Below are 10,623 nucleotides of genomic sequence, written 5' to 3' on the forward strand. Positions count from 1 at the left end.
AAGGTCACACACAGACACGAGGAGGGCTTCCAGGAGCTGCAGGATGGCCAGTGGTGAAGGGAGGATGCTGAGGGAGAGGCGTGAGGTCCAGCCCTCCGAGGATGAACAGATGAAGCGCAGGATGGCGGAGGAGAAAGCCCAGGGGGAGAATACGTGGAGGTTACATGACCCGTACGCTACATTCAGGGAAGACAAGCCTCTGAAAATAGGTAAATGTTACAAGGTGCCTCAGGGTCTCAGCGATGAGGGCAAGAGGAAAAGGGAGGCCCCACCGTGCTCCAAGGTCACACACAGACACGAGGAGGGCTTCCAGGAGCTGCAGGATGGCCAGTGGTGAAGGGAGGATGCTGAGGGAGAGGCGTGAGGTCCAGCCCTCCGAGGATGAACAGATGAAGCGCAGGATGGCGGAGGAGAAAGCCCAGGGGGAGAATACGTGGAGGTTACATGACCCGTACGCTACATTCAGGGAAGACAAGCCTCTGAAAATAGGTAAATGTTACAAGGTGCCTCAGGGTCTCAGCGATGAGGGCAAGAGGAAAAGGGAGGCCCCACCGTGCTCCAAGGTCACACACAGACACGAGGAGGGCTTCCAGGAGCTGCAGGATGGCCAGTGGTGAAGGGAGGATGCTGAGGGAGAGGCGTGAGGTCCAGCCCTCCGAGGATGAACAGATGAAGCGCAGGATGGCGGAGGAGAAAGCCCAGGGGGAGAATACGTGGAGGTTACATGACCCGTACGCTACATTCAGGGAAGACAAGCCTCTGAAAATAGGTAAATGTTACAAGGTGCCTCAGGGTCTCAGCGATGAGGGCAAGAGGAAAAGGGAGGCCCCACCGTGCTCCAAGGTCACACACAGACACGAGGAGGGCTTCCAGGAGCTGCAGGATGGCCAGTGGTGAAGGGAGGATGCTGAGGGAGAGGCGTGAGGTCCAGCCCTCCGAGGATGAACAGATGAAGCGCAGGATGGCGGAGGAGAAAGCCCAGGGGGAGAATACGTGGAGGTTACATGACCCGTACGCTACATTCAGGGAAGACAAGCCTCTGAAAATAGGTAAATGTTACAAGGTGCCTCAGGGTCTCAGCGATGAGGGCAAGAGGAAAAGGGAGGCCCCACCGTGCTCCAAGGTCACACACAGACACGAGGAGGGCTTCCAGGAGCTGCAGGATGGCCAGTGGTGAAGGGAGGATGCTGAGGGAGAGGCGTGAGGTCCAGCCCTCCGAGGATGAACAGATGAAGCGCAGGATGGCGGAGGAGAAAGCCCAGGGGGAGAATACGTGGAGGTTACATGACCCGTACGCTACATTCAGGGAAGACAAGCCTCTGAAAATAGGTAAATGTTACAAGGTGCCTCAGGGTCTCAGCGATGAGGGCAAGAGGAAAAGGGAGGCCCCACCGTGCTCCAAGGTCACACACAGACACGAGGAGGGCTTCCAGGAGCTGCAGGATGGCCAGTGGTGAAGGGAGGATGCTGAGGGAGAGGCGTGAGGTCCAGCCCTCCGAGGATGAACAGATGAAGCGCAGGATGGCGGAGGAGAAAGCCCAGGGGGAGAATACGTGGAGGTTACATGACCCGTACGCTACATTCAGGGAAGACAAGCCTCTGAAAATAGGTAAATGTTACAAGGTGCCTCAGGGTCTCAGCGATGAGGGCAAGAGGAAAAGGGAGGCCCCACCGTGCTCCAAGGTCACACACAGACACGAGGAGGGCTTCCAGGAGCTGCAGGATGGCCAGTGGTGAAGGGAGGATGCTGAGGGAGAGGCGTGAGGTCCAGCCCTCCGAGGATGAACAGATGAAGCGCAGGATGGCGGAGGAGAAAGCCCAGGGGGAGAATACGTGGAGGTTACATGACCCGTACGCTACATTCAGGGAAGACAAGCCTCTGAAAATAGGTAAATGTTACAAGGTGCCTCAGGGTCTAAGCGATGAGGGCAAGAGGAAAAGGGAGGCCCCACCGTGCTCCAAGGTCACACACAGACACGAGGAGGGCTTCCAGGAGCTGCAGGATGGCCAGTGGTGAAGGGAGGATGCTGAGGGAGAGGCGTGAGGTCCAGCCCTCCGAGGATGAACAGATGAAGCGCAGGATGGCGGAGGAGAAAGCCCAGGGGGAGAATACGTGGAGGTTACATGACCCGTACGCTACATTCAGGGAAGACAAGCCTCTGAAAATAGGTAAATGTTACAAGGTGCCTCAGGGTCTCAGCGATGAGGGCAAGAGGAAAAGGGAGGCCCCACCGTGCTCCAAGGTCACACACAGACACGAGGAGGGCTTCCAGGAGCTGCAGGATGGCCAGTGGTGAAGGGAGGATGCTGAGGGAGAGGCGTGAGGTCCAGCCCTCCGAGGATGAACAGATGAAGCGCAGGATGGCGGAGGAGAAAGCCCAGGGGGAGAATACGTGGAGGTTACATGACCCGTACGCTACATTCAGGGAAGACAAGCCTCTGAAAATAGGTAAATGTTACAAGGTGCCTCAGGGTCTCAGCGATGAGGGCAAGAGGAAAAGGGAGGCCCCACCGTGCTCCAAGACTCACTTAGTAACCACATTTTATGCAGCAAACCAATGACTACGGATCGTGTATAACCAACAGAACACATCAAACTAGAACGCACGGCGCTTCAACCAGAGTCCGCGGGTTAGCATCTCAGTAGCCCAGTATTAGACTGTGCTCCTTTAACAGGCGGTATAGGAGTAGTTCCGGACAAGGATCCGTCGCGCAACAGCGCCCCCGGGGTGCCGGAATAACAGGTGCTGGGCTCGAGGAGCCAGTCAGCTAGTCTGCCTGGCGGCCTCTTCTGGGACTGCCGGCCACGGGGTCGTGCGGCGGATCCTTCGCAATAGGCAGGGGATAATTGGATGCTAGGTTGGGTTCAATTGGCTACCAAATTGGGTGAAAAAGGGATAAAATCTAAAAAATAAATTAAAAAATTAAAAATAAAATAAATCTAATACAATAAAGAATTCATAGTGGATTCGATGATGGTGATCTGGCCAGGCCGTGCTGCAGCAAAGCAGCCCAAAACATGACATTTCCACCCCCATGCTTCACAATAATTCAACTTTGGATTCATCTGTCCAAAGAACATTGTTCCAGTTTGACTAGGTGTTCTCTGGCAAACTTTAGTCTTGCCCTGATGTTTTTTTTTGTACAGTAAGGATTTCCTCCTTGCATACCTCCCATGAAAATCGTTCAAAATGTCAATTGTGATGACAATTTAGGATTGTTCTTTAAGCATCTTGCGGTCTGCTCTTGGACTGAACTTGCTAGGACGGTCTGACCTGGCCATGTTGACAATTGTTTTAAATGTTCTCCACCTGGAAATTATTTTCGGGACAGTGGAATGGCTGATTCCAGATCTTTCTAAATCCCCTCCCAGACTCATACGCATCTGCAACCTTCTTTCTGAAGGCCTCAGAGAGCTCCTTTGATCTCGCCATGGTGATGCCACTCACTTCAACAATCAACAGCAAACCAAACGAAATGCCTGAGGTTTAAATAAGGCTCCTCCAAAATCCTCTCTAACGATGTTCTAATCATTTGCACCAGATGTGGTGCACCTGATTCGAATTTCAGGCATTTTAAGTAGTAATAATTGTGGGGGTGTCCTAACTTTTTCCTCAAAAGAAAATAACTAATTGTATTAATGACATTTAACAAATCATCTTAAAAAAACGTTTTATTTTAGTTATATTATCTCCATCTATCAATATTGTTAAAAAGAAGATCAAATGTCCATATATTTAAATATGTTGAAAAAGACAAAGGTTTTCATGTGGTGTCCTATCTTTTTCACATGACTGTGTATGTATGTATGCATGTATGTATACACACACACACACACACATCACAAACTGTGCAAGAAAATATGGTTATGGTCATTTACCCCTAATATATATTCATATATATAAGCTGTATATGTGCAACTATAACAATAAAAAGAGCACATTATTTCACCATAGTCTGAATGATGATTTTCACTTCTACAAAAAATAATAATGTTACAAACAATTATAAACGCAAAGTATAACGTGGATAAGCCTTTGGCGTATCTATTAATTCAAAACATTAAGCCAGTACCCAACAAAAATCAGTTCAATACTTGTTTTTGTCTTTTTAGACCCCTGACACGAATACTATTTCATGACATTGCCTTTCAATTCTTGATTTCTTTTTCTTCCTGCCCTTAAGACAGTCTCACCAAAGAACAATACTATGTAACATTCACTCCATGTCATCCATTTTGAGCCACTCATACAAACATCAGCAAACAGAAGAACAAAATCCTAACGTTCTATCCTAACCTTAGCACAAATTTCCCCTCAACATCAATGAACAATTCAAGCAAACATTTGAGTTTTGTGCATATTTCTCAAGTTAGCAATGGGCCAATAGAGAACATGATGGTAAGTGATCCAGAACCCTAAACTCTACGGGACCTGGCCATATTTGTCTCATCTTAACCTCTCACTTGTGCCTCTCGAACCTTCCAGTGGCACACAAGTCACCCTTTCCTTTCTTATTTTACAGAAAAAAAGCCTAAAAAGCCTATCAATAAGTGTCAAAGGGATCTGGGGTACATACAAAAAAAAAATAGAAGAAAATGAACAGACTTCGAGACATATAAGTGATCGTGGGTGGGCATTTGGGTGTGGGTAAAAGTGTAAAGAGTACAAATAAGAAAATAAAGCAGATTTGCATTGGTGGACCCTGCGGTTAATGGGGGAGGAGCAACAGGGAGAGGGGCTCAGACAGAGAGTGACACAAAGCTGTTGTACTGTTGGATGTTTCTCTTCAGGATGTCAGAGCAGGGCCCCAGCACACGTTCAAACCGTGGGCGGTCCAGCTTCACGCACTTCAGGGGACCACGGGAGACCACGGTCGCGGCACGGGGGCGGTTCATCAACAAGGAGATCTCGCCTACAGGGAGGGAAGGAGAAAAACCATCAACACCAACACCACAAAAGGAAATCATTCAACATTTAAAAAAAAGAAGAGGAAAATAATCATCCCCAAAAGGTTAAGCACATTAGAGACAAAAATAATAAACCGAATAAATCTGAGCACTTCAATGGCTGAAATGTTCCCATGTTTGACTAAAATCCTCAGAAAATGTCATTGAGGTGCTATAAATATTGCTAAGCACGGTAAAACAATTCTCTCTCTGCATACGAGACCTGAACTATAAAATACCAATTTCCAGAGAAGATGGAATCTTCAATTTGTCCTGAGATTACACTCACCAAAGTAGTCGGAGGGCCCCAGCCTGCCCACCTCAACAAACTCCTCATTCTCTGACCGTCTCTGAAGCACTGCAGCTGAGCCCTGCACAGAGGAAAAATAAATCAATTCAATGATTGTTTTTCAGCATGAGGGTGAAAGCGCACTACACAGTTTGACCAATGGCAGTATAACATAAGAAGTAAGGCAAAAGCAGGCATCAATCTTCTTGTTAGCTCTGAGAATATTGATGTTGAACGTCTCACCCGCACCCACAAATGTCTGTTTAAACTCAGAGTCTATAGCAGTGGTCCTCAATCATGGTCCTGGAGAGCCACAGCACTACAGGATTTTAGTCCAAGCAAAGCACTGACACGCCCGGTTCAGCTAATCTAGGTTTTGAAGATCAGTTAATTAGTTCTATCAGGTGTGATAGCAATAGGTTGGGATGAAAATCAGGACCCACTGTGGCTCTCCATGACCAGGGATGACTATCAGAGGGTTATAGGAATCAAAATGGAAGAAGGTAAATAATAATAATAATAAGGATCTGGTGAGTTCCCTCCTACCTCTAGGATGATGAAGAATTCATCGCCCGGTTCTCCCTGCACCACAATCTTCTGTCCGTCCTCAAATTGCACCGTCTCCAGAGCATCAGCCACCGTCAGCCTCTCCCACTTGTCCAGGGACTCTGCAGAGGGCAAGCGAAATTACTAAAATGCCCATCAGGTGGCACCAAATAGTAAAAACTAAAAACAAATTCGCTCTGAGTAAAAAGAGAGACATCATGAGAAAGACCAAGGGTTGTCTTCCCTGTAGCACCCTGCTTTGTAAACTCTACTCGCACAATATAAAATGAGGTTAGCACTGTGTAATGTCCGGATATGGTTGTTACAAAAGTTGCCATTGCCAAATGAAACAAAGAATGTGTGGCTCCTCCTCACCTAAAATGGACACCTTGCTGAGGAATTCCTCATACATCTTGCGCTTTCTCAAAGTGCTCCCCTGAAAGAGAGAGAGTCCCCATTAGGAATTATATAACATAACCAGCTGTTGCTTTTTCAGAAGAGCAGCAAATTGACCATATGCTATGAGGAATACAAGTACTTTGAGATCTTGCAAAAAGCAGTATACAAATACCATCAGGTAAAATTAAAGGAGCCAGGCTCACCATTAATATTCTCCTGTAGCTGTCTCTGTCGATGCCCCACAGTTTGACGTTGGACTTGGCTCTGACTGTGGCTGCCCTGGGGGTCCCATAGATCAGGGCGAGCTCTCCGAAGCTGCCCCCCTCCCCAATGCTGGTCACCCACTCATTGTTTACATACACCTGTATGAGAGGGAGTAAGAGCCCCAACATCAACACCAATGGACAGAGCAGCGATGTGATTCTGTTCCACTGAGAAGATGCGGTTACGAAGGCTAAGAATGTATATACACAAATAAACAGGTGATGTCATCTGAAGTATTTTCAAGAAGCTATAAAATCTTGATGACAGAGTGGTATGGCTTCTGTTTACAACAGGGCAGGATTACTATGCCAAATATTCTATCTAACAATTCCAAGATTCCAAGTTTTGCCTTCATAGTTGTAACTGTCATAGTAAAGAATCAATTTTCTTATTTTCTTAAATGTAAAAAGATTCTTTATAGAAATGTATATGTTATTGTTGTACAATTATTGTTTATTTTGTTTATCTAAACTTTGTAATTGTGAAGTGTTGACGACACCTCACTGTTCACGTACTGTGGTCACGCGATAAGACTAGATGCGCATATATTAACAGAAGCTGAACGTGAAAGGGTTTCCGTCACTGTCTGAAGAGAAGTTTGATGTTTAAGACTGTATATAACTATTCTAGCTACTCCTGAGGTTCTGAATAGAAGGCGCACACGGTATGTCGTTGTTTTGTTTGTTACTGTTTGATTGTGCATTTTGATTTGCCGTTTTCTAAAGTAATTTCTCACGTGTATGTAATGTCGGAACGCCATGCTAGCTAAAGAGGTGGTTAATATGTTGAGTGGGTAGCCTACTCGACGTAGCCTCGTTTTGGTTTCATTGTGTAATCAATACCTTATTTCACATTTCAGTTTTTCACGGTGTTTATGTGTACGGTGTGCACACAAAATAAAGAACATCAGTATCAGAATCGTGGGTTGCTTGTCTATCAGAAGAACACCTTCGGGAGCAGTTATAATAGTTGAGACCATAAGAAAAGATATACTGTATCAATATTTTCTGAATATGCCATGTAAGGAACAGTTACATACATGCTAAATAATACAAACTAAGCCAGCAACTTACGTCCATCTCTCCCTGATCGATGACATAGAAGTTGTCACCCTCATCACCTGAAGCAAAGAACATCAGCTATAAGGCATGTATTGTGATTAAATTATAGCAGACTGATTACCTCATAGCAGAAATAATGCATACCAATGTTCTGAAGACGTAACAAACCTTGCTGAATAACTGTCTCCCCAGCAATGTAGGTGACTGAAAACATGGCGTCAAATATGTCACTGCAAATGAAGAGTACACAATCAGTACAATTAAAAACACTGAAAGAAGGATTATCCTCTTTAGGTAGCCTACACCATTAGACGTCATGTTACCTTCTCTCATTGTCATCCAAGTGAGCAAACAGCACATTCTTTTCAATAGCTTTGGCCAAAGCAGCCATTGTTTTGTAGTCTTTAGGGATAACCTAGAGAGAAAAAAAGCAGTCAGATTAATCAATATCCAATTGGTAATGATTTGCACCATATGACATGAGACTATACTGATGTCATGCAAAAGAATATCAATACTACTAATATCACAGCACCAACATAATAGATACAATTGCAATCTTATAACATCCACAATCATCAGTTTTTCCAATATGAGTAGTAGTAACAGTTTTAGGGTGCACCTGTAGCGTGTGATTGGCTGAGGGCTGACCGCTGACCTTTCTGACATAGGAGGTGGCGTCCTCCTCGGTGTAGACCTCAGCACTGATGGCGCCCCTACGGCGGCGCCCCTTCACCACAGGGTTCATGGGAGGGGACACCTCATCCTCCCGCGAGTCCGAGCGCGAGTTGGACTTCTGCTGGCTCAGGATCTGCTTGGCCTCCTCCTGTTGAGGGCGTAATGTCAGTTAGACTAGAGGGCAGTTGAAAAATCTAGAACTTTATTGTTGAACTGAAGATGAGAATGTGCCCTTGTATAGAATGTAATCATTCCTGAATCAAGTTTTTGCCAGGTCACAGGAAGACTACGGTCGAGCTGTTGGCTATTTTCATAGCAGCAGCAACACAGAGCAGGATTCTCTGTGCTCTTGCATCTTGATGGTATTTCCCAACACCATTCCAGTACCGTACATAGTCTGGGTCAGCGTACTCCCTTCCTCTAGAACCAGACTCCCACCCACCTTCTCCAGCTTCTCAAAGTAGTCCTTGAGGAAGGCCATGGGCCTCTCAGGCCTGGAGGTGCACAGCTGGACGATGCAGTCCTTCAGCAGCTGCTGAATGTTGTGCTTCTGCACGTAGAGCTCACACTCCCGCAGGCTCCTCTCCTCCTCGCTGCTCGTGCTGCTGCCCGACGCCGCCATCACAACCTAACCTGACTGACCTGAGAGGGGCAGAGAGGGATACATAAACAGCCGGAATTTGTTCAAAGAAGAGGACATCATGTGAGGTGAGGAGGAGGAGAGAGGGAAGATTGAGCGAGTTTGATAAACAGATGAAACGACAACAGTGTGACAGTGAGAGAGAGAGTGGGGGCTGGATGAAGTTTGGTAAACAGAGGGTAGCAGCAACAGAGCGGAATGAGGTGGTGGAAACAAAGGGAGAGGTAGAGGAAACTATAAAGACAACAATTGCATGCAGGCAAGTAGAGGGTGAACAAAAAGATAAGCAAGGGCAGGAGTTTGGTTGGAATTGTGGCAAATTGAGCCTTTAGCCGTAGTTGTTCCATTTAGTCTCATGTGGACAGTGGACAACTGACTACACAAACATTCCTCTGAAATCACCATAGCCAGACATAAAACATTCTAGGTAAAAAAAAAAAAAAAACGACTCACTCCTTTCCTACCTTTAATTAAGAGACTGCGCAGTAAAATTGTGATGGAATTTGACAGGCATGCAACAGCAAGGTGCCAAAACATTCTCAATATCCCACTCATGGTGTGGGACAGTATAGGCTACTGAGACTGGGTTAAATGAGGAGAACGAGAAGGCAAGAAGCAACGTCCAAATAAAAGTATGCACTGCAAATGTCCGTTATGTCAATACAACTGTAGCCCTGAAGCAAGTGCCAGTACCCCTCCATGCCCTTATTAGTGGTCTGTCAAATAAATTGATTTGGATAATAAAGACAAAATCGAAACACAAACTCTAGAGATGGCGGGTGGAATTGGCAATTAATTTAATCGCAACACTTAATGAAAAATAATAATAATAATAATAATAATAATGTTAGCATAGCTAGCTGGCTACCGAGGAACATCTTTCTCTAGTCTAGTCCAACACCCTTCCTGTATAAGCAGGCAGCTACGTTAACTAGCTCACTCACACAATTCTCTGGCTCATTCCTAACATACAGCAAAAAAACACTTTATTATTTTAAATACATACGCTCATATATACATGTTCAGTAATAGAGAGAAAAATACTTCACTACGTTGAAGGTAGCTCAGGCCCAGAGGTCTTTTCTTAGCGAACAGCCATCTTGAAAAGCAAAACTAGCTGGCTAGCGAACTTGCGTTATCATAACAAATGTGGAAGGCGGAGAGATTACAGATCGTAATCAAGCGATCCGACCTCACAAGCAATTCCTCAAATGACATCACAATTATTCAGGGGAAAACATAAGAAATATGACTTACCAAACCGATGTAAATACTCTCCTGATTCTCCCGATAGTGTTCTTTCTGACGCTGAGAGTTCTTCGTCCCTGTTTTTTTTTTTGTCAGTCCTGGATGGAAGGCTGCCCTACCGGAAACAGGTTAGGACCAATCGAAAGCCGCCATTGACGTCAATGCCTTTAAAGAGACATGTCGTGTTTTTACATGTTTTGTAGTGCCTGCCAACACTTCAGAGAAACGGAGTGTTTGGACAACAACAGGTATTTAGTTGACTCCATCAACTGAATTTGTTGGTGTAGCATCAGAAATGTGAAACTATCATAGGGCTTAGCTACACCAACACTAATGGCATGGCACACATTTTCAGGAGAGGTTCCTTCTGTTCATAATGATGAAATTAACTTCTTACTTGAAATACTTCTCTCAAGTATAATAAAGTGGTTGAACAAACAGAGTAAGTATGCTGATGTTGACCTGTTTCTATAATTGATTGCGTCCGAGGAATGTATTTGTCTATGTAATATGTTGCTTTGGATAAAGGTGTGTCTGCTAAATGCCAAAA

The 10,623-nt window shown here is 45.5% G+C and overlaps 1 protein-coding gene across 2 annotated transcripts; it reads right to left on the bottom strand.

Moving 5' to 3' along the window:
* Positions 1–3,733: 3,733 nt before the first annotated feature.
* On the bottom strand, positions 3,734–10,161 carry prkar1aa (protein kinase, cAMP-dependent, regulatory, type I, alpha (tissue specific extinguisher 1) a). Of its 2 annotated transcripts, none has more exons than XM_080550647.1 (11): positions 10,083–10,161; positions 8,628–8,827; positions 8,166–8,333; positions 7,831–7,922; positions 7,676–7,737; positions 7,520–7,566; positions 6,386–6,544; positions 6,159–6,219; positions 5,784–5,905; positions 5,238–5,319; positions 3,734–4,914 (listed from the first exon to the last, which is right to left on the bottom strand). In XM_080550647.1, exons 2-11 carry the CDS (start codon positions 8,805–8,807, stop codon positions 4,742–4,744), a joined length of 1,146 nt encoding a protein of 381 aa, XP_080406773.1. In that variant the 5' UTR covers positions 8,808–8,827; positions 10,083–10,161; the 3' UTR covers positions 3,734–4,741. The 2 variants fall into 2 exon arrangements, with proteins under 2 accessions (XP_080406773.1, XP_080406772.1); XM_080550646.1 differs by having other exon boundaries at positions 8,130–8,333.
* Between the last annotated feature and the right edge of the window lie 462 nt (positions 10,162–10,623).

The sequence above is a fragment of the Nansenia antarctica genome (assembly GCF_963989245.1).
Source record: "Nansenia antarctica genome assembly, chromosome: 2".
NCBI lineage: Eukaryota > Metazoa > Chordata > Actinopteri > Argentiniformes > Microstomatidae > Nansenia > Nansenia antarctica.

Excerpts from the sequence above, each read along its gene's own strand:
- prkar1aa (XM_080550646.1), bottom strand. The coding sequence starts at position 8,807 with ATGGCGGCGTCGGGCAGCAGCACGAGCAGCGAGGAGGAGAGGAGCCTG. Across the intron at positions 7,567-7,675 it reads GGAGACAGTTATTCAGCAAG|GTGATGAGGGTGACAACTTC; the intron begins GTTTGTTACGTC and ends TCTTTGCTTCAG. Across the intron at positions 6,220-6,385 it reads GCTACAGGAGAATATTAATG|GGGAGCACTTTGAGAAAGCG; the intron begins GTGAGCCTGGCT and ends TCTCTCTTTCAG.